The following is a 25,139-nucleotide window of genomic DNA, read 5'->3' as shown; positions in this document are numbered from 1 at the left end:
ATTAAATCTAACACTAATCACATCTAAAGGAAACCAATCGTCAAGAATATACATGCAAATACACTTTGAAAATTTACACATCCTGCTATGTAGTTGCAGGTGCAAAAAAGGATATTCTTGAATGCACCAGTATCCATCTTGACAGCTTCCGTCCAATTTGTCTTATCATGGAGAACTTCTTTTTTTTTCAACCATGAAAAAACTGAGTGAAAATATATTGAGAGGACACATGCCATACGTAAGGGAAAAAAATCTGACAGCATTAAACCTAACAAAAGAACAATATACAGAGTGTCATTTTAATGGTGCCCACGGACCACAGATTCATATAGAGTACATCAAGACAAACAACTTTTCTCAGTAATGTTTTTCTCGGTGCGTAGTTTCATCACTACAGTCACTCAAAAACTATCATTTTGCCACCTGGATGCTGGCAACCCAACACAACATTTGATCGTATCTCTGACAACATTTCCTGCGACGAAACAGCGCATGGCAGGGTTCCAAGGAACACACAAATTTTGTGAAAAATGACAAACTACCAACCACATTATTTGCTGTAAAACTAAGCGAGAAAGGCATCTAGTAGACCGAAGATCATAGTCTACCAGCCAGAAGATCAGCTGTCATCTCAGGGGAAGGGGAAAGTGAACCAACGGTATGAGAAAACGTACAAACGTATTCGAAATGAAATGTCAATATCGGATTTTGTCTCAGCCTTCATGTCAAATATCAACAATAATTAATTTTATTGGACTTACAGCTTACATGTGGCTGTTTATGCCCAGCTACATGTCAAATATTTGCAAATCTCGTTGCAAGGTTGATATCTACAGGTTTATGTCCAGATGCCTTGTGGTACTTTTGTGCTGATAATGGAAGTATCCAAGGTTCACGTTGTTACATTATGGCTAAAACACATACAACCACAGTAACAATCTAATGATGAATCAGTAGCATATATACTGCCCTGTTCAAAGTTGCAAACTATTACATGTGTATCCGGTGTGTCAGAGAGTTGGTTTACTACTACTTATATCCCCCGTATTTTCAACCATTTTGTCACTTGCCTCATAATGCCCTGAATATACATTATCTTATGAGTTGCTTACCTTTCAAAAATTTTTTTTCTTTTTCATTTCCATTTTGTCATCTGTTCAGTGTCTCACAGACAGCTAGTATCAGGACAAAGTGGATAGATTAAATTGTAGATGCCAACTTGGTAACTAGATTTGTAAATATTTGACATGTAAGCTGAGATCAAATTCGATATGACCACTTCCACTTGAATTCTACTTTCTTTCTACCATTTTTCGTATAATTTGCTTACTTCCTGCTAGGTTACAGAACTTGTTTTCTCGTTTTAATTTACGGTACATAATGTGGCTGATTACAGCTACGACATTTTTCACAGAATATGTGTTCCTGGCAACCCTGGAACGCATTGCTTCACGACGGGATATGATGTCACAAATGCAATCAAATGTTGTGTGTGGTTGCCAGCATTCAGGTGGCAAAACTGGCTTTTATGGGCGACTGTAGCGCTGAAATTACGCACCAACGAGAAAAATGTTACTGAGAAAAGTTGTTTGTCTTGATGTCCTCTGTACATTTCCGTGCTCGCCATTAAAATTACACCCTGTATATTTTTCATTATTGGAAGGGGAGGTGACTATTTCTAAATTCAGCTAGCCTGTATATTTCTCAGTACTCACAGATAAGAGAAGTGTCTACTAATCAATGCTGCTTATTTGCTGCTGAATGTGAAAAGCACATAGTGCAATACAATGCAACCAAACCTAGTTAACACAACATGAAAAAAACATATGGCACTATCCTGTATAATTATAAGGGTACCCTTTCCAGAAACTCATGATTTATTCAACACTTTGTTATATTATCATAATAATAACAATTATTTCACCTAACAGTTTTATTTATGGATTTGCTGTCAAAATACAGTCTGTAGCAATGTCGGATGTAACAGCCAAAATTTACATAAAAAGCTTCCTTCTAAAAAAAAATGGCAACATAAAAAAATTAACAATTTCTTAGCCAATTAAATAATGATTTCATTTTCTTTTACAAATTACCATTCTAAACTGTACAATATGTACAGATACTCACAATGGCTTTTCGTAACCACACATATATTCATACTGGGGCACCCATACTTCCTCAGTATTTTACATGTTTCCTTGTTCGTCAAACCACTGCCATATTATTACTGTGTACATTCTACTGATAGTTTTGCTGCATGCCAATGCCTGGAGCAACACCTAACTGAGATGGGTCTTCCACTTGGGGATTGATAGGCTTGAATTGTTCTGCCGACAATCTTGTGAACAAAATCCCCACACCTTCGATTAGGGCTAGCAGGATACCACCAATAACTGCACTTCCTGCCATTGCGGGCACACCATTTCTCGCTGCTAGGATTCCACCAGTAGCTGCTCCACTTATAATAGAGTTCCAGGGATCTTCTTTCTTACGAAGATGAACGAGTGTGCAGTCAATCGTGGAGAACATGCCGCCCCACACGGCAAAGTTGCCACCGATGATAGGAGCTCTTTGTTTGATGGCTGTTAGACTTCCCAGCATTCTTCTCCTCATTCCGCTGGGAGCATTCCGGAATCCCTTCACGCTCTGAAAGATGGCTCCTCCGATTGCGCCCATGGTGAAAGCACCACCACAATCGTCAACGATTCGCCATGGGCATGGTTCTCGCGCGTATTCCTCCATTGTTTATCTGCAACAAAGTAGAATAATAAAATTGTTTGCCATTACGAGATTTTTATATACAAGTGGGTCATAAGATTAAATGGAGATAACCCTCGCTTAACACACAAAATGAAGCAAGCAATCACACAACATACCTAAAAATAAGCAATATAATGCAATTGAGATAAGAGTAAATGGTGTTAGTTTCCATTGCGAGAACGTCCTTTTCAATTCTTTGCAGTTTTTCTAAAATTCTAAAAAAAACTTAACATCTTCTCCAAGAGCAGTCTTTTGTAGCATGTAAATTCAAGTTACTATGTCACAAAGCATTAGAAGAACTTTGGAATAGTGCAACACTACTTGCTAGTGCATAATATATTCTAATTACTTTTATGATAAACTATGGGACATTCTCAACTAAACTTGGCACAATTGTAGGTACATAGCAGTGTAACACTTTGATTTATTATGGGGCTTCATGGGCTACCTGAAAAATGATTGATTGGGTAAATTGCACGAATGGCAACAAAATCCAGATAATATATATCCTGATTTTAAGGATAATCCAAATATACAGATAATGTAAATATCCAAACAATACAGATATCCGGATGACTAATATGGTTATTCATATACAGACAATCTGAGTTTTCAGATTGCTATTTACTTTTTCAGGTATGGTATGTTATTCTGGTTAGAATGGCATTTTCTAAACTGTTCCTTACACTCTTTTGTTATGGTGGAGAACTGTGTGCATTTACACTGAACTTGGCAAGGCAGAGATCAGTTTTAGTCAAAATAAGGTAAACATTTAAGAAATATGCAGAAATCCATAAAATGGATAACAGACAGATTGAATGAAGGATTTGTAGAGAATCCATACAGTAGAAATACAAACATAACGAATAATATAATATGCAAAGAGCCAGTAAAACGGATAAATGATAAAAATGTCCGGATAATGAACACATTCTGGCATTTCAGGTATCTGGATATTTTGGATAATCTGCATATGCAGGTAATTGGGATATATGGGAGTTTTGGATAATCAACTATCCGGATATTTGAAAACAGGATAGAAAATTATCTGATGTCTGGATAAAATTTTATCCGGATTTGGCCATCCTAGTAAATTCCCCTTTTTCTTCTTACTTCACCTGTACTGAGACTGAATGTGAATATTTTACTATCTAAAATCCCTAGTCGTTCCATCCAAAATAAAACAAACCAACTCTTTAAAAGAAATACAAGGTGGGCAATGAATCAGGCAATTTGGCAACACTGGATATAGCTAGTTGTTGAGTCAGAGGTAACATGTCACTATTGCTACCTTGCAACCCCTGCTTTACCATTCAGTTATGATGAAATCGTAAAACGGGCACATCATGTATATCGGAAATATTTCAATACACCACATCATGATCCGATGCTTTTTGCCAGTCATCACAACATGTATTAAAAACTTTGAGCAAACAGGTCCGGGAAGAAGTGGCTTAAATTTCTGTGGCCATGCTTCGCAATGTGATGTGTAACCTACCAAAATGACTGTGCAGATAAGTACTGTTTTTGTAATATGCTTTTATAGTGAATGCAAGCTGTGTTTCTATCCACAATTCCACCATAACTGAATGATAAAGCAGGGGCTTCAAGACAGTGGTAGTCACCTGTTACATATATTCAATGTTGCAAAATCACCTGATGCATTGCTACACCCTATATTTCTCATTTTATGATTTTTTAAAACAATTTTCACACACTTGAAAAATCCTCACTTTAAAATTAACATTGGTTTAAAAATAAAAACAGATTTTTACATATGTACCAGGCATCCGTATGGGTTAAATTACAATAATGAATGTGCAAACATGCATATCAGGTAAGTGTCACTTATCATTCCCATAAAGATTCAGCATTTAAAGATGGTAACATTATAGTATAAGGGAAACGGATTTCTTCAAATTTACAGGAGAAAGTACTTACGGAAATCATTTTCTGTAACGTTGTGGAAGTTCGTGAATGTAGTTTTGTTCCATTTTAATGCGAAAACATGTAGTTTTCTGCGAAAATCTCTGTCCGACATGCTGTTTCCTGGTAAGAGTCTAGTCCTTTTCATAAGGAATACGTGTCATATGTCGTTGGAAAGTTTATTGTATAAGGAATTCAACAAACTAAATCCCAAGGCGAGGAAAAATTTCCTGGAGGAGAAAATCGAGAAAAACCGATGTTGTCCGGATATGCATGATTGAACGTACTGAGGACATTTTTCGATGATGAAGCACATATTTAGGGGTGAAATGAGTGCTAATGGAACCTAACCTAACCTCGTAGGCATACCTCGTTCCCGTGAATGGTTAGCGACAGAAAGTGTAAAAAGAAAAACTTACTTGCCCTACGAGATGCTGGAGCGCCGGCTGTCTGCTAGCACGGTTTTGTAAACGGGCAAGAAGGAGTGTGCAAGGAGGAGTGGGCAAGAATGATGTAAACTAGACTCTAGCCGTGTTCCCCTGAACCAGTAAGCTATCGCCTGCCATAATGTGTTACAGAATCGAAGTAACAGTAAGTACTCGGAAATGTAAGAAATAGACATTATGTTAGTTAGAAATGCATTATTCCACCTTAGGAAATGTTCCGCATTCCAAAATAGTACGTTAGCAATGTAAAAAAAGTGTGAAATATATGATTTATAGATGTTTCCCTTATACTATAATAGTACCTTAAAGACTATGTGAAAAATTTCAAGAGCTTGGAAAGGTGTAGCTAAGTTTTAATGTCATGTAATAATGACTCAGAATGTGTGACCTTAACTCTAACTTTAGTTTTCAAAAGTAATTTTGACACATCATTTACTTGAATGGAATGCTATGAGAAGGCACTCACAATAATCAGTGAATGGCCCCCCCCAATGTCTTAGTAGCACTGTTGTAGGCTTGTAATCAACAAATCAAGTGTATTATGTAGTGAAAAGATCTAAAATTACTGCCAAATAGTTGCAAATATCAGCAGAGATCATTGACTATTGGAAAAATGGGAAATAAATACGTTAAATAGTATTAATTGATTTAACTACTTATGTGAGTGAGTATGGATCTTATTAGGACAATGTTTCGGAGGTCAAACTGCCTCCTTCATCAGGTTTGTGGATGTCTCTAATCACCGAGCATAGTGCCGCGTAAAAGAAGTGTTGAATGAGGATTCCGTTAAGGGTTAAGGATAAAAACCCATACAACAACTCGGCCACATTCCAACTTCAAAAATCTCAGCATGTTAAAAACTTCGTAAAAACAATCTACTTATATTAAAATAACTAAAAAAGGATCCCAAGTGGCCGTTACGAGTCCAGGCTAGTTGTGAGACCTACACTGGTGAGCAGCTTCCACCTCAACTGGAAGGTGAAAGCTACCTCCCCTCCTTTAAACTGTCTCTTTTTTCTCTTACGTCACCAATCCAAAGTGAATTCTCATTCTTCTTCTGCTGCTTTGATGACCTCCAAAGTAACATGGAAACCTATCTTAGCTTCAGCTTTCACTGCCTTATCCCATTTTTTAAGAAAACTAATCCATCCGTCCTCTAAATTACCGTCGTCTCTCTGTTGAGTTTATTCCTATTTCCCATGCAAATATACGTGGCTTCATAAACATTCCTATTTAATTTATTATTATCTTTCCTAATGACTTCTCAAAGCAGCTCAAGAACAACGAGAATTCACTTTGGATTGGTGACATAAGAGAGAAAAGAGGAACACTAAAGGAGGGGAGGTAGCTTTCACCTTCCGGTTGAGGTGGGAGCTGCTCACCAGTGAAGGCCTCACAACTAGCCTGTATTCGTAATGTTTGGGATCCTTTTTTAGTTATTTTAAGTGTGGATTGTTTTTACGAAGTTTTTAACATGCTGAGATTTTTTAAGTTGGAATATGGCAGAGTTTTTGTATGTTTCTTTATCCTTAACGCTTAACCGAATTCTCATTCAACACTTCTTTCACGCGGCACTATGCTTCGTGATTAGAAACATCCACGTACCTGATGAATGAGGCAGTTTGACCTCCGAAACGTTGTCCTAATAAGACTCCATACTCACTCACGTAAGTAGTTAAATCAATTAATACTATTTAACGTATTTAATTCCTTTAATAGTGAGTATCGCACACAAATCTACAATATGTTATTGGAAAAATGATCAGAGTATCTGAGAAATTTATAGGAAAAAACAGCACTGAAGCAAGTTTTCATGGTTCAATATACTTTCTGCATATTCCCTTGATACCCGTAAATTTCAAAGAACTATTCTTTGAAGAATACAAAATAAACTACAGTAGAACTGCCATACCTCTCTTGCTAGATTTTTAAAAAAATAATTTAAAAGTGACATTTTGGCTTTTTTGCCTATTGTGGCTAACCCATTTCACTTGTACAGAGCATTCCCTGACATTCGCTATGAGACTCGGCGGCAAGCTGCCCGGCATCAGCGCTTGTCTTTCCTGGTGAAATACTCAACTTTGAGAGTTTAGAGGTTTAAAATGTTATTTTGTAACTAGCGGTGTAGCAGCCAAGAGACATATATTGGCGATTGCTTCTAGTTAGTAATTGGTTTATTGCCTTACATTTGGATGTGTGTGTATGTGTGCCTACCCAACGACACAGTGCTAACGCAGTCGTGTCGTAAACAAAAGGTACCAACTTTGATCCCCTGTGGAAACATCACATTATTAGTTTGGAACACACTTTAAACTGTAGGCCCAGTCCAGTGGGCATCACAAAATTTTTCAAGAATTTTCTCTTTTTAGAAAAAGTGAGGTTTTTCTTGCCATTTGAGGCCAATCTATTTCAGTTTCTGCCTTAGTTTTACAGCCAGCCCACTCAAAGGTTGGTTTTTGCACAAAATTTTGTGAATTACAGCTTTAAATACTCGTGAGGGTGAACTAATGTCAACAGCTTGGGAAAATGTAGCTATAAATAAGTACTAAGTTGAACAGAGCGTATAATTTTTAAATAATTAATGTGGAAGCACTTTGGTTATCAGTAGAGACTGGATTTTAAAGGGAAAATACCCTAACAAGGACCAAAAAAAAAAAAAAAAAAGGAAATGAAAAAGAACTATGGTTTATTTTTGCACTTCACTAAAAATATTAGTTTACACGAAAACATAATATGTACCATTCATATGTAAAAAGGGATACATTAAATTTCTTATGAATTAAAGGGTACTATTATCGTATGAGGGAAACACCTACGAATCATATATTTCTGACTTCTTTACATTGCTAACGTGTTATTTCCGAATGTGGAACATTTCATAAAGTGAAATAATGCATATCAATGTCTATTTCTTAGATTTACGAGTACTTACTGTTACTTGTTTGTTTTGAATCTGTAATAGCATACTGGTTTAGGGGGCGTTCTGAGAGTGTTTTGTCGATTTATGCAGTGTTGCAACCTCGTTCACCGGAAAATATCTACTTTCGTGCCCGGATTTGATATTATGCTTATATGTCGCAAACCATTGACGTTAGCCTCACAAACCATTGACGTTAGCCCCAAAAACCATTGACGTTAGCCCCAAAAACCATTCACGTTAGCCCCAAAAACCATTTTCCGTAAGGTTAGGTTAGGTTAAGTTAGGTTAGGCAAGCACAGTTAAAAAAAAAAAAAATACTCGACACGTCATGTTCTAGTGAAAACACGGCGAGGCTGAAACACTGGCTATGGGGTTGCATCATCTTAACACACGGAACATTACACTCTCATGCAGAAAGCAAATGGCAGGAGCAGAAACAGCATGTCTGACAGAGATTTTCACAGAAAACAACATGCATTCACATTAAAATGGATCAAATCTACATTCAGGAACTTCCACAACGCTAAAGAAAATGATTTCCGAAAGTACTTTCTCCTGTAAATTTGAAGGAATCCGTTTCCCTCATACGATAATGTTACCAAATTAAAGTAAAAAGGTAGGAAATCTAATGGATCCCTTTTTATATATGAATGGTATATCTAGTGCTTTCATTTCATATTTTGTGGAGTGCAAAAATAAACTGTACACCTTTTTCGATGAAATCTTCCTTGAAGCAGCATACTACATTCCACAGCTGGCTGCCACTTGTACCTGGCTTCACCATTTCACTGACACTCAATACTGTTGTCACCGTCACACAGTAAAGTTAAAACTATTCTAATAAACATCACAATAATAGTCTGTAAATCTAGTAGATAAGTACACTTTCAACTCAACAGGCAAGTCGCTTACAATGTGTTTCTTACTGCTCATACCCAGTTGCAACAATGTACTTCCAACAATCATGGAGGCGAGATAAGGTAGATAAAGCTAAAGGAAAAAAGGGAATGTAGTCTGAAAAAGTAGTCAATAAAGGTATAACAATGGAAAATGTTTTTAGAAAAGGGAATGTGGCCTGAAAAAGAGAAAAAAGGGTAGTAAAAACCATGTAATCTTGTTGGTGAAAGATAATTATCAACACTGTTATATATTCCATGATCAGTGTTGAAAAATAAAAAAAAGAATTCCATTTCAAATACGGTCTCTAGTTATCAGCACATCATAGTTCCACCGATGATAATTAATAATAACATTACATTTTTGCACATATTAAAACACAAAGAAGAATTGAGAATTTTCTCTGTGGATGTGATAGTGTTCCTATCCTCCATTGAACGAGCATAATGTGTTGCTTGGCTGTGCACATAAATGGTGTTTACGTCTGGTTAGAAGCTCTGTGCCCGTGTATATTCTTCTGCAATTTAGGTTTTAAAAAAGTCAGCGAGGTACTCAAGCAAATACTGTGTATTAATGTATTTTCACATTTTGACAATTTTTAAAAATATTTTCAACCCTTTGTGTAGGCTACAGTTTTTAACTTAGTGCATGAAAGTTACAGGTGCATTAAGGTACTACCTGCACTATAATTTGACAATTCAATTATTGAAATACAGTGCATAATTTAGGAGACAAATAGGGGACATGCCATATATTTATTGGTTCTGTACATTTAGTTATCATTTAGATAAAATTCTGTAGCTAGAATATGAGATACACTGCAATTTGAGCAAAATCAGACATGGTTAAGGAAGGTAGAAAAAACAAACTATTTTCCCTATGTTGTATGCTCCACACAGTGGGTGTACATTTTTCCAAAAGTGTCTAGAATACATTTTCAGACATTGTAATCATAAAAAATGCTAAACCAGGCCCACCTAAAGTAACAATGAAAGCATTTGAGTACTAAGAGCCCTAAACCTGACTCTTCTAACCAAAGTACAAAATCCCTTTGCAGCACAAATGTGATGTAGATGGCAGCAGCAGTCTATAACAAAGGCGACAGGAAATGAATGGCTGGTTGCAAGAGAAGAATCATAGGAGTAAACATGCATTAAGTAATCACTAAAACTCCGAAGTATATGTTGCGTCATTTCATGGCAAACCATCCAATGGTGGTTGCATGACCATTTTAGAAAATGTTCATCTTTAGTACATACGTTTGTACATGTTTCTAGATATCAAAACTAATGTTCAAAAAAAATTATTGTCTTTAGTTCTCGTGGGACACATTTTTCCAAGATGGCATATGGCTTTTTTTGCTCATGTAGCACTTTTCAGAAACCTTAATATTTCAAAAAGCATTAGAGCTAGACACCAGAAACAAAATTCATTTTGTAGCTAAAGTATACTTTCTATGACATTCAAGTATGTTTTGCTTAAAATTGCATCGTAAGTATAAAAATTATGGTGGAAATTGGGGTAACAATAGTTAATAGTTAAAAAAATTGGATTTTTAAGCCCGATTTTTTCAATGAAGGGGTTTAGTCTTACGCTTGATTTTTTCTTTTCATGTGTAGACCTGCCTGCAGGGTGTATGTAAATAAAATATCAGTGCTTAGAAATGAAACTCTTTTTTACAGCATGGGATCAAACATGGCCGTTCATTGAATTTTGACAGTTTTCGGGGTTAAATATCTCAGATGGGTCCTCTTGAAAAATTCTGGGTAACAGTATGGTATAGTGAAAACACATTTCACTCGTTTATTTCCTAATTATTTACATTTGTACTTACCTGTTATGCATAGCGGAACATTTTTGAAAGTGGGGAAGCGTAATTTTTCACATTGTAAGTATTTATTGTCGTTGCTAATTTGCTTTCGTGACTCACGTTGTCTATCGTCAGCTGATATGAAGTGCTTCCAAACTTATTAACCGAAAAATGCCGCACAAACTATTCACAGAAGGTTTTTAAGCGAAAATTGATCCACAAAGCATTCACAGAAGGTTAGGCTAGGGAAACAGAAAATTAAATTTGAAAAAAATAATTCCAATTCAACCTTCACGTCATCTTGAAAAACTACAGCGTGGTTGCTACACTAACAGGGGGTTACATAATCGAATGCACGGAACATTTGATTCATGTAGTCAATGGTAATGGTGGCAAGAGCTATCATGCATCGGAGATACATTTATGTCAAAAAATACATGATTTACCGGCTGAATAAGTTGAAAGAAGGGAGAAAACACTTCCACAAGCTTCCAAAAGTCTACAGAAACTCAGTTCCGTAAGTAGTGTCTCCTATAAATTTGAAGAAATGTGTTTTCACTATACCATACTGTTACCAAATTCTGAAATTTGGCACAAAGGAAGCCCTGCATGAACCTAACTCACAGTAAAAATCTCAACTTTTAGATTCAACTGTTTTGGTCATTTTGAGGTAACGTATGTCACCTGATTTCTGACGTTTCAAAGTATGGTTACACTGCATCCCATACTTAGAATAATTAAGTCTTTTATTTTTCTTTATTAAATTTGGGTTAAATAAAGCCTCAGAAACTATAGTAACATAAGGTGTCAATACTTGACTTACCAGAAATTGAAATTACAAGGTATGGCAATCGAAAATCTGTGAAATCAAAGATTTGACTTATTAGGTACCCCAAGACCAGTTGGTGTTGTCAGCTCCAGTTTCCTATTCATTCTCTTTGTCAAATCGGGCTGAATTCTTTGTTTTTTCACTAAGTTCCTAAGTAAATTATCAGAAACCTTCAGTTCATCACAAAAAAAGAGGCTGTGGGCAGCATGATGAAATCAGAATTAAACAATCAGAACTTGGGCTGGATGAAATGCATTTAGAATACTGGAAATGACTGCAAAGTAAGTATCGTGAAAAGTAGGCTGCACGAGAGGCAGCACTTGCAAGTCACCAACCACTGTATGATACATTCTCTCCACATCAAAAATGTATACATGTAAAGGAGATAAGGCAAGTGAAGAAATACCAATGACATCAAACTTACATTCCTAACCTACCCAAAATGGGTACAGTTTACTAAAACTGAAAACATGCAGGAGACAAATTTTAATGAGAAAAGCACGAAACCTACTTATGAAAGCAGATTGGGGTGATCGGAAAATCTTTCTTCAAAGAACATTTAATACTCAAAAAACCTGTTTGGTGCATGCCTATAGGCATTGCAAGATACAGAAACAACGCAACTGGAACTTGGGTCGATCACGATCCTGCTCACATGGGCTTACATGAAACTAAAGGTTGAGAAAGTCTGGTGTGGCGCTCTAGGCTTTGTTGTTACATTGGTAACAGTTTGTTATCGGAGACACATTTAAATCGGATATGTTGGGTTTCGCATGGTTCGTACTTACCAATTGTGTATTGCGGAAAATAGTTCAAGGTGCCATTATGCTTTTTACACGAAAACAAACAATTTTTCACATACAGAGTGATTTTTTGATTCCTTTCTTCGCTTCCGTAACATATGTTATGGTGGGCACATTTTGACCAACCTTATTCACTGAAAAATACCTACTATCGTGTTCGTCACCGGTGGAAATTATACTTTGTGCACAGGTAGCTGACTGATAGCCCCACGAACCATACACAGATAGCTACACGAACCATTCACAGATAGCTACATGAACCATTCACGGATAGCTCCAAAAACCATTATGCACGGTAGTTGACGGATAGCTCCACGAAGCATTCATGGAGGATAGCCCCACGAACCATTTCCATAAGGTTAGGTTAGGCAAGCATAGTAAAAAAAAAAAAAAGGAGTTTGAAACACTGACAGTGGGTTACGTCATCAAACGTGCGGAGCATGCAGTTCACGTATGAGAAGCATGTCAATTGTGCGTCGGTGAGATATTTCTCTTGAAAAATATATGATTTGCCGGTCAAATAGATTCCACGATGAAAGAAAATACCTCCATGAACATTGGAAAGCTTGGAGAAACATATTTCCGTAAGTAGTTTCTTCTGTAAAAATGAAGAAATGTGTCTCCGATATAACGAACTGTTACCATTACATTTACATACCATTATTGTTACTATTCATACATTTTAAGTAGGTTAGATTAGATTGTGGTGGTACTTCCACACTTTATACATAATTTAGAATAGAAGAGTCTTTATATTTTCTACTGCGCGAGGTCCAGCCTAAGGCTACCATCTAACCCAGGGCAAGGTATTACAAAGTTGATTGCATGTGAAAAACTTGAACCACAATGGATTAGAATACATGAAAAAAAAAAAAAATAGAAGCACACATACCAGCTCACACACACACACACATATATTTCAAAATTGTATCTAAAAAGAAGTATAGAAACGTGTACACAATACTTAGTGGTGGCACTTGGGTTCCAAAACAGGGAGGGTTGCCAGAAGTGGGGGGCAAAGACAGTTTATTTCCCTTTGTAGATAAGGATGGTAAGATTTTACAATACCGGACAACTCCGTAAGTTCTATCCTACTTCTTATACTCATGAAATACATAGTCCCGATGAAGTATCTGAGGTTAACATGTGGGGGTGATGGGTTGAAATTGTTAATTGATGTGCAAAAGTTATAATCTTTTCAATTACTGCGATCGTTCTCCGTACACAAGTATGGAAACCAGTTTTGTTCAACGTAGCGTTCACTTGTTCAATAATCTGCATGGTGTGAGGAAGATGGCGACTTTGAAGGTAGGAAATAAAAGTTCTTTCTTTTGTAAGTTTTTTTAGTAACTTTCAGTTGGGTACATAACAATACAGGGCATTCATTCATATTTCGCATAGTCAATAATTTAGGACACTTGATCACGATTGTGTAGTTAAAATTTGTCCTCAAGTGCTACGAAATGGACATTTTTTTACGGTGCAAACCATTCACGGTAAGGTTAGGTTAGGCAAACAGTTAAAATTTGGGGTCGTAGTAATATCAGGAATGTATATTTCGTTTTTTAAGTACTGGAAACACAAAATCTTCCGGTAAATAATAGGCAATCGTGCCAATCGCGGACCACTCAATTTCGCTCTTTTTGCAAATTCGACACGTCACTGCCAAATTTTAACTAGATTCGTGATTAGGAGACCTAAATTATTGAGTATGCGAAATATATAAACGAAATTGGGGAGTTGTCCGGTATTGTAAAATCGCTCCTAAGGTTTAGCATAGTGCGGGAGCAAAAGTAGCAACAAGTGGGGGGTGGGAGGCTTTGCCCCAACCTAATTGCTGCCACTGACAATACCCATTATTCGTGATGTCAGGCTGGTATATGGATATTTTGAGGAGAATACTGATAATCTGTAAGTCGGTTTAACTATATGAATCAAATATTTCATGCTTGAATAAGAGAGAACATCACATTGTGGCAGAAGTTACTTGTGCAGACTACTTTCATGATAGGGTTACCAGATCACTGTAAGGGAAATGTAGGACATGCTGTCCCAAAATGTAGGACATTAAGTCAAAATGTAGGACACAAAACATTCTCAATAAATAATACATATTTCTAAAAACACGTTAGAAAGTAGTTGAAAAATGACACTTAATTTTTTTTAAAAAATGAATTCTAATGAATTTTTAATTGTAAAATTTCAAAACTGGCAATCGTACTAATCAATGCACCTCTTACTACATGATTTAAGTGGTACTTCTCAGAGGAGACAATTTTTATCAAAATATCAGGTTTAGTCAAACTATATTTATGTTAGATAAACTCTCCAAAATTATGCGGATCAGTACTAAACATTTTACAGACTTTATGCAAAACTAATGTCTCTTGTGAGTCTCTTGTGCTGATGGTAATGAAAGTACTCTCTCAACATTTGAATTATGACCTGTAATGGCAAACAAATATTCAGCAATTACCGTAATTTAGAATGGTTCCAGAAGTTTCATCTTGGGTAGTTTTTAGTTCAATAACAGGGTGTCTACGAAAATAACACATCCAGAATTCTTGACTTTTTCTGGACTTTTTTAGACCTTTTTTCAGTTTTTCTTAACGTTTATTTATTCGACCCCTACTTAGGTAAAGTTGGAAATTAGTAATTAAGAAAATAAATATTTATTTAATGAAAACCTCTACCAAAGGGCCAGTTAAGATAAAAACTGAAGCTGAATTTAAGAAGAGAATTAGATCTGCTTTCTCGTATTAATGCATCCTGAACTGTGTTTGACAGACAAGCGAGGCTTTGGCGTATGGACTCACAGCCAGTATAATCTTATGTGGGGCTTGTGTCGGATGTATCTATATGTTTGTGACTGTACCTTCATCATCTTATCTTACCACCATTCATCCTCATCTTCGCGATTAGCCAAAGGGACAGAAAAAAGTGAAGTAAAATAAACTAAATCAACCAATCAGTCATTATGACAACAAAAATTCTTGACCACAAGAATAATTTATTGCCTTTTTATTGACTTCTTGTTGATTTCTTTACTTTTTCTTGACTTCCATGACTTTCTTGACTGGCAGACACCCTGAATAAATTTGTTCTCTACCCCTGCTTTACAATCAAATTATATTGAATAAGAATAGGCAACACCTTGTTCTATCAGTATAAACCCTAAGGCAAGAAATTCTTCTCAGGCATTGAACAGTGACGTTATCAGAAAGTGGTCCCAAAACTTTGTTAATTAATTGCTTCAGTTTTCCTCTTTGTTTAATAGCAGGACAAACTTTTTTCTTTTTGGGCAATGACTGAATCAAAATAAATTTCACTATTGAGTTTGATGGCGCAGTCCATATACTTGTAAATTACGTATTTTCCTAATTAATATTATGTAATGCTCAAAATGTAGGACAATTATAATATTTTTCAAATTCCTCCCGGACGCAGAACATAAGGCTAAAATGTAGGACATGTCCGGGAAAAACCGGACGTCTGGTAACCCTATTTCATGACAAAATTTCTTGCAAATTATGCTTTCTGCGACTTTCAAGTACATAAAATAGTACTTCTCAACTGCAAACATGCCTTTACACTCATTTCCAGCATTGTAAATTACTTCCTTACCATATCACACAACCTTTAAATCACAAAATAACTGGATCTTAACACTGTTACATATGGCAGCTATAGCCTACTGATATTCCTCGCAAACTGCCACTTGATCAACAAAATTATGGGTCTCACTTCTATGTTATATTAATTTCACACAATATACAGAAAGAAAAGGAAAGCATTTGAAAATTTGTGTGAATTCACCTAAGAGTGTGACAAAGTTATGACAAGCATTAATTGTGGCAAATTTTATACCAGAAATTATAATGAAGTAGTAGTTCCTGGATGTGGGGTTCAAAATATGCAGAGAAAATGGAACCATGTACATACTGTTAACATTACCCAACCTGCCCAACTACTCACACAAGCATTTTTCAAGGAGGCAATGGTATAGTCGCCTTCATGGATATATGTAAACTGCTTAACTATGTACTGTTCATTAACAAATCACTGCAAGTATATAAGGACATAAATCATCTACAATATGCATACCATGTGGAAAACATGATCTCATGAAAACACCTGTACACAAGGAAACAAAATAGAAGATTGCTGTAAAACATGTATGCAAAAATTGTTCTACAAAAAACACCATAATGATTCTGCATAATTAATGCACACACTGAAACCAGAAGCACGCGAATAGGTAAGAACACTATTATGAGCATTCCAGTGTTATAAGGTAAACGTCCCTAAGTTCGACAGGTTAAGGAAAATGTTTGCAGTTAATTGCTTGTAGTGGCTTTCGTATTTCATAAATGTGAGTAATTATTTTTTTGCCTTAACGTTTAAAGATTCTACTTTCACCCAAAAAGTATTTTGCATTCCAACAGTTATGTTACATAATTATTAAAAAATCAAAAAGTGAATCCTACAATATGTCCCTAAGTTCGACACCCTGTCCTTAATTTCGACAGTTTGTGTACCAAAATTCGACACCCCCTTATATCTCAACATCAGACACTAAATATGCAGATGTTAATTAATAATACCAATAACTGCTCATGTCCTTCTATTGGCATTTCATTGTATTCAACTAAATTTACAGATTTATCAGGGCATGAACTGAACAAAAAAAGATTTGTTGTTAACCCCCTCTTTTATGCTCCACAAAATTTTCAAATATTAACATGAATTACTTACCATGCCAAAGGCTAGGTACATCAAAGCAAATAAAACACTGAAAATGTTGATTGCGTTTATATTACAACTTTGAAACATAGTTTTACAGGGTGATTCCCAATGGTGTATCAAAAACAAAAAAAAACATTTTGAGGACTAACTGTAACATTTACTTAGCCAAGCCTAGATGCTAAGGAACAATTGCTGTTGGTATCTGGGATATTGGTAACATTATATATAACACTAATAATTAATTAACATAAACTTTAAACAAATGCAAAACAACTTTCTGTCTGAAGTTAGGTGTGAGTCCTCAAAATCAAAGACCTAACTCTTAGACATGTACTTTTTTCTTGAAAACATATCTGACCCTTTCCCCGTTCATTACCAAATCTGGCAACTCAACACGACCAATAATTTGAGGGTCTGACATGAATGAAACATTACTTTCATTGGTGACAAATTCCTTCTTGGCCACATCAACACTCTTAAGTCCAATCACTTTCATTACATCTTCCAGCATCTCCTGAACAACACAGACGTAATTAAATTTTGATGCATTTCTTTTCCCCCCTAAAAATTCCACAAAAATGAAATGCCCTTCTTTTACATCACTTTCATCGACAATCTCTAATGTCATTTCATCTGACTCCTCCTCTTGCCAGTGAGATTCACTTTTTTCAAAGACAGTGCACTTTCATCTGAAGATTCTGAGTCACTCACATCAACCCATTTCTTTCCCTTTTTGCCTAAACTCTTTGTCTTCTAGTTCTGTGTAGCAAGTTTCTTCAGCTCTCTAGCTCTTTTGCTTCATCTACTTGATGCTTTTTCTCCTCCTTTGTTAGCAGTGGTAGCGTCATCGCCTTGTAATCAAGGGGTCCCGGGTTCGATCCCCAATGCAGGCACATAATGGTTTGGATCCCACTTTAAGATGAAGGTCCAGTCCTGATTAGCCTTACTGTGCATAAAGTGAACTTAAAACTCAAAATGAATCCTCCTCCTTTGTAAAGTATTTGATCATTTAAGGAGATGTAATCACAGCAGGCAGTCTTTCTCTTTGCTTTCTTGGAAGTTTTTGAACTTGGCCAAATGAAACTAAAGTAAGGAACAAATTAAGCTGAGTTTCATGTAAATTAATTATCAAGCGGCTCAAGCGTACAACCTTTGTTCCTCGATGTTTCTGCATTGTAAGTGGCTAGAACTTAACGAAAATTGTTCGTTTTTGTACCAGAAATGCAAAAACAATCACTTAAAGTGAAAATGACGTGTAGAATTTGAGATTTCCAGAGCTTTGGGAAATTTGGAACATTTACCACCCCAACCCAAAATATTCTGTCCCACACACTCCTACATTTTTCACAAAATCGTAGAACAAGGAAAATCGTGTACTGTATGAGGCCAAATTTTAGTTCTGTGTAATATTTATCATTAATGAGGCAAATTTTGCAACATTTTCGCAGAATTGTTAAGAACATTAAAAAATCGTACACAAGATAAAATTTTCATCATTCAGCTATTTAATTTGCATGGAGTTTTAGTTCAGTTTATCACATTAAGCCAATATAAACACTTAATTATAACATGACATTTTTTGGTATTATTATTGCAATTTTGTAAAGTTCAGGTCCCTCACAGTTAGTGACGAAAGGAAGAACGAGTGATTTCATGAAAATAGCAATGACACTAGAGAGAAAAAGTATGCAAAAAGCCCAGAAATGACGTTTCAGGGAATGTCCCAAAATTCGACATGCACGGCACCAAACTTCAACACCCCCCTGTCGGATTAATGTTCCAATTGCCGTAGGGCAATGAAACTGGTATTTTCATGAATGGTAAACAAAATGCCTTTCAATGCACATCAAAACCCAACATTGTGTATTTTCGAATAAATTTCGACACTTGTCGAAATTTGGTGCACCATCCATTTTTGTGCTCATATGTTCGACACCCCCCTTATTTTGTTACATGAACAACCTTTGTCTGCTGCAACAGACTAGGAAGCTCAGAAAACAGCTCTAAAACAATAATAAAGTATTGAAATTTGTTTTGAAACAACACAAAACTGGTAAAAACCTTACGTAGAAAATTTACCTTCTTACGAAATACACTAAAAATCAATTGATTTTTCACAGTTAGCAAATAGTGCCGTCATAATTTCTCCCGCACTGCTGCTATGTCTCATCTGGTTCAACCGCCTTTTTCACGACGTGGGGTAAACCTGTACACTGTCCCATGATACATGCACGATTTTCTGCATTGCATAGTTTTCTTATTTTTTACGATTTTTCAAACACCCTGTCGAACTTAGGCACATTGTCGAAATTAGGGACGTTTACCTTAATGGAACCAGAAGGAAAAAAAAACTGTGCAGACCTGTGACTCCTGTTCACCGTACTCACACGAGGAGGGGGAGAGTGGACCATGCTTCCTTATGGCCCAAGCTGAACGGAAGAAGGGAAAGCTGTGCGAGGATCCAAGGTTTTTTTTCCCTTGCGGTCGCTCTATACATGTGAGACATTCACATAAAATATAAAGGGTAGCATTTACCCTCTATACCCCCTCGGTACAGCACCTTGAATAACGTAGTGTGGAAAACGACCCAAGAAACTGGTTCCCCGAGACGATGACAAGTAGATGGCAGTGCGATCGACCCAGGTGCTAATTTTGTTATGAAAGTAATGCGACTTAGTTAGTTTTTGGAATATATTGTGTAGATTTGTTTCTCTAGAAAGGTGGTAAGTGAATAGATGGAAACAGTTATATTTGTGGAGTGATTTGCAGTCACGAAATGGCATTAATTTGGAAAGAAAAGTAAAATAAAATTAATAATAAATAGCATGCGTAACACAAGAAGAAACATCGCAATGTGATTCCGGACGTCAGGTCTTGGACTGTGTATTCGAGTTTATTTTTCTATGTTATTAGAATATAAATAGTATCCTGAGAGATATTTCATACCGAGGCGACAAACCACAAATGTCGCTTGAAAGCGAGCAGTCTGAAATCAATGCAGCCTTTCGAACCGTAGGGACAAAAGCTCTGACTGCACCGTTTCCTCAAGGAGATTTTACACCAAAGCGATACAGGTCATTCGGTCCAAGGAAACTTTCATACCGAAGTGAAACATGTTGCTTGGAAAGGAGCCAATCAAGAGCAACATTTCACATCGTAGCGGCATGACGGGAAGCACAGGCAAGCGTTCGGTTGGTGAAATCCTCAAGCGATAAGTGTCGCGTGCCGCTTTGGTGCGCAATCTCACTAAAGCAAGACACTCATTGCATCACGCATGTGCGAACAACAAACCACGGCAACACGTTACAAGCTATTGAGGAAAAGGGCCCAGTACCGCATGAGCGACACGTGTGGCTTATCGTGTCGAATACATCTGTTGTTGTCATGTGCAGTTTATCGTGTCGCGTCGTTCGCAAGCAACGCTTGCTAATAGACTGAAGGCACCATGTCGCTTGTCACTTAGTTGGGAACTCACCCTGTAGCGCGTCGCTTCGGTCTCAGCACCCTTCCTTTAAGGAGCTTTCCAACCGAAGTAACAAGTAGCACGCGAATACGCCATATGAACGTATCGTTTGCTGTTTGGACCCTCATGTGCAATGAATGCTATTTTACAGTCTGGAAGTGTGTGTCACTAGTGTGACAGTGTGAACATCCCGTGTCGCTTGTCCCATTGGTTTGAAAGTTGGCTTACACTCATGTCGATGGCACTAAGGAAGTTTTGTGGGGTTTCCCTTGTCGTTTCATGCAATCATCATTATCATCATCGCCGCGATTAGTTTAAAGCGGAAGAAAAGAGACAGTAAATATCCAAAATACAAATGCTTCAGTGTGTATATCTTTAAAAGAAATGATGATGATAATAATAATGAACCTAATTCATACACAAAAATTTAGTTGCCAAGAACATTCCACGCGTATTTTTTCTCACGTATTATTAACGAAAGTATGACGATAACAGGATGTGGTCGTCTGTCTAGAATGTTCGTTAATATCTTTGCGACCACTGTACCAAATATCATAGCAATTATCACATTCATAGAAATGCTTCATGTAAAAGAATTAGACGTTGTAGCAAAAACTCCATTTACTTCCATTATAAGCAGTCGAACACCAAGCACTGGGGTCAACACCAGCGCCTCTAGCGGATCATTTTCGAGTGGAACCAGCCAGAGAGCGCAGAACCATGCCGTTTTCCACACTATGTTATTCTAGGTGCTGTACCCTCGGGAAAGTGAAATATCTTGCATGGATTATGAAGATTATGTTGTTTATGAAGATTTTCAGTTGTTTTTAGCTCGCGGAGATGTGTTATTGTGAAGTAAAGTACATCTGTTACCTTAGCATGAAGCAGAACAGCCCCAAAGGCTTTGCGCAAGTGAATATAGAACCCAATACATAATTCCACACCAGCTGTAGATGGGACGTTGCTTACTCTATCATAAAATAAAGTAAATCAAACATGAAAGACTGAAAATTTATGAAACCAAACTATAACTGAAATTATCATGAGAAGTGTTAAATTCGTTAAGTGTTCTAATAGCATAATTTCAATGTTTTTGTTGTTAGGAGTGCTAAGTTTGATGGTTTGGTCTTCTGCACATGTTCTTAGCTATTTGATTGTGCATACAACCATTTTTACTAATAAAAAGCTGTGAAAGTACTCCGAGACGGCAGGCTGTCATTTAGATGGGCATACTTTGGGATTAAATATCTCCATTATTTGTTTTTTATGTGCAAGAAAACAATTTTATATTACGAAAAACATCAAAATCTGTCAATTAAAATTTCAACATAATTCTCGAGGGGGAGTTCTGCAGTCACTGGGCCATATATGGTTCTAGATATGCGATTTTATTTATGGGATTAAAATATTCATATTGAACTCATTTTCAGCATTATGAAGTACTTGGGGTCTCTGCTAACAAATTATAAAAACTTGAGTATGAAGACTAAACGTTCAGATTGATTTATATTTATTTTTAAATTCTCCTAGCAGAGAGACTAATTACCGTAGAATTTTGGCAATCACTGTCACACGTAATTTGAACCTTCCTTAAAGTACTGAGCACTGTTTGGATTTAGAAAAGAGTTGTTTACGTTGAAAAAAACAACTTAAAAATTACCTTTTGCAAGCTTGTGCACTCCCCATGGACAAGGCATTGATAGAAGCGACAGCAAGTATTGTAGAATAGTGGTAATAAATGGATAGAGCGACCACAAACAAAATAACCTTGGGTGAAAAGCCTCCATGCACCTCCCCCCTCATCCATTCAACTCGGGCCATAAGGAAGCATGCTCCTTTCTGACCCTCCCCTCCAAGCAAGAGTACAGTGCATAGGAGTCGTGGATCTGTGCAAGCTTTTTTTCTTGTGGCTCCACTATAGAAGAAATTAGGAACCTTCCCTAAACTAATCAGAACAGTTTTCGGAGCGATTGCAGAATATAGAGAATGTCTCCAATTTCGTTAATATTTGGTATAGGCCTAGTAACTAAATTTGGCCTTCTAATCACGATGCGGGGGTAAGTAATTTTTTTTAGAGGTGTATCGCATTGTTTTATGAACAAAATTTTAACTAATCTTGCCTAACCTAACCTTACTGGAAATGGTTCATGGGGCTAACCGTGAATGGTTTGTGGGGCTACCCGTGCATAATGTACAATTTCCACACGTGACCCCCACATTTTAACAACAGGTTCATGATTAGAAGGCCAAAATTTGTTACTATACCAAATATTAACGAAATTGGAGACATTCTCTATATTCTGCTACCCAGTTTTCATTTCGAAAAAGTCCAATTTATGGACAAAATAAGATGTTAGAGGTAAATTGCACAAAACTCACCATTTTGCAAGCTTGACGCATTACACAGACTACCACCTAACCTAACTATGAAAGCGTTTTGGGATATTATTTTAATACTAAGAGACATAAAGCTGGCCCACCTAACCTAACCACGAAAGCATTTAGGGTTATTATTACAATTCCAAGGGAACTAAACCTGGCCCTCCTAACATAACTACGAAAGCATGTATTGAATAATATCTTCGGAGCGAATTTACAATATAGAGAAATTCTCCAATTTTGTTAATTTTGGGTATACTAACTAATTTTGACCTACTAATCACGAATCTGTTGAAAAAAACCGGGGGTCACGTCTGAAAAGGTGTATACGCGTAGTTTTACGAACAAAAATGTAATCTCCTGTCATTGTGCCCAACCACGCCGTTGTTTTACAAGAAAATGATTTATGATGTTAATTCTAGTACGATCCCTATTTTTTCGATGAATTTAGGGGTAAAATGAGTGCTAATGGAACCTAACCTAACATCATGTGAATGGTTCGTGGGGCTACCCGTGGATGGTTTTTGGCGCTAACGAGCAATTTTTCATCAAAATGTACAATTTCCAGACGTGACCCCCGGTTTTTTACAACAGATTCGTGATTATGAGGCCAAAATTAGTTAGTATACCGAAAATTAACGAAATTGGAGACTTTCTCTATATTGTAAATTCTTACCGCCCCAAAAACCATTATACAATATAGAGTATACGTAACATGATGAAATCACAATTTAAAAAAAAAGGAACTTGGCCCGTAAATTCCACACGAGATTTCAAAAGTAACGAAAATGTTGATGAATTAGGAAATCTGCATGCACTGTACCAATTATTTCATTGATCAGCTAATCAATTCCTTGTTACGAACATACTTTTTATTTCATATTACACGGTAAGTGAGGGCAAACATAAGATATAACACGGACGACCTTTGTTAACAGGCTGCCTGAAATTACTACTATGCGGAATGTTAAAAACTGAATGACAAGACACACAGGTAAATAAATCCGTACTATATGCAAAGAATACCACCTTTTTACAGGTCGAACAGATGTGAAACATTTATGATTACTGCTAATATGCACCACGCCGGAAAATGCACGGTGCTTGTGCTTTTTGTGTAGTTATTGAAACGAATTGCGTCATTCTCACGAAATAAGTTTATTCATGTTTGAATCACTTATGTGGGAGACACATAGTCCTGAATCATGCCTGAAAACAGTTCTAATATTTGTTAGCGTGTAAATGGGTACTGTTAAATTATACGTTGTTCATGAACTGGTGGTATTCCAGCATGAATGCAACTACCCGTACTTCTCATATCAAATTTTATGTGAGCAAGCAAAACATAAAAATTAAATACTTACACGGAAAATAACTTGTGAGAATATCACTGCTACAGACCTAAATTTTGTTTATCACGGAAGCAACAAACCGTAACCAGATATCACAAACTGTTCAGCCTCATACCCGTTGGTTCCATTTTGCAGAGATCAGAAATTGGACTGGCACGACTGATCGAACATACTACTTGAATCTAAAAAGCACTTAAATATAAGAATTATTATCTTACAATAAGCGACATGTGTTACTAATATAGTATTATCACATACAATAATATTAATGTAATACTAGTATTTGTAGGATTTGCGGCTCATGTCAAAGAGCATATTCTCTCCTTTATTTAAAATAAAATTTAACATGATTCTGTTTTCGAAATCATAGAAATATAACTTGTTCCTTAATTTTTAATGTAAAGAATACCAAATATAATATTATCTCTAATGTTATATACCTATATGAATTATAATATTTAGTTCATAATATTCATGTGCAATAATTCCACTGTTAGGGTGCTTTACAATCGAGCATTTCAGCCATGAAAAATTGGAAGGTACTACTCTAGTCATTCGTGATAATCATGTAGGTTGTAAAACTGTTTCGCGCTTCTTTAAACTAATTAATTTCTGATAACTAACTGTTAAAGAGGTACGTCATTTCCTTTATGTGCCGAAATGTACAATGTAATTTGCATTTACAGAGTTTGAATTGATGTACATTCAGCTACCATCTTGAATGATATTCTAGCCAATTGGAAAGCCGGGCATAATTTATACTAAATTTTGCGTTACTATGGCAACTAGATTGCTCTACACTGCTATT

At 36.4% G+C, this 25,139-nt stretch overlaps 1 protein-coding gene across 1 annotated transcript; it reads right to left on the bottom strand.

Annotated features, from left to right (window-relative positions):
- Window positions 1-1,915: 1,915 nt before the first annotated feature.
- On the bottom strand, window positions 1,916-24,454 carry LOC145978347 (mitochondrial import inner membrane translocase subunit Tim17-B-like). The gene is made up of 2 exons (XM_083110941.1): window positions 24,344-24,454; window positions 1,916-2,749 (listed from the first exon to the last, which is right to left on the bottom strand). Exon 2 carries the CDS (start codon window positions 2,740-2,742, stop codon window positions 2,239-2,241), a length of 504 nt encoding a protein of 167 aa, XP_082967067.1. The 5' UTR covers window positions 2,743-2,749; window positions 24,344-24,454; the 3' UTR covers window positions 1,916-2,238.
- Between the last annotated feature and the right edge of the window lie 685 nt (window positions 24,455-25,139).

The sequence above is a fragment of the Lepisma saccharinum genome, chromosome 24 (genome assembly GCF_977018435.1).
Source record: "Lepisma saccharinum chromosome 24, izLepSacc3.1, whole genome shotgun sequence".
Taxonomy (NCBI): domain Eukaryota; kingdom Metazoa; phylum Arthropoda; class Insecta; order Zygentoma; family Lepismatidae; genus Lepisma; species Lepisma saccharinum.
This window is presented reverse-complemented; position numbering and strand designations above follow the sequence as displayed.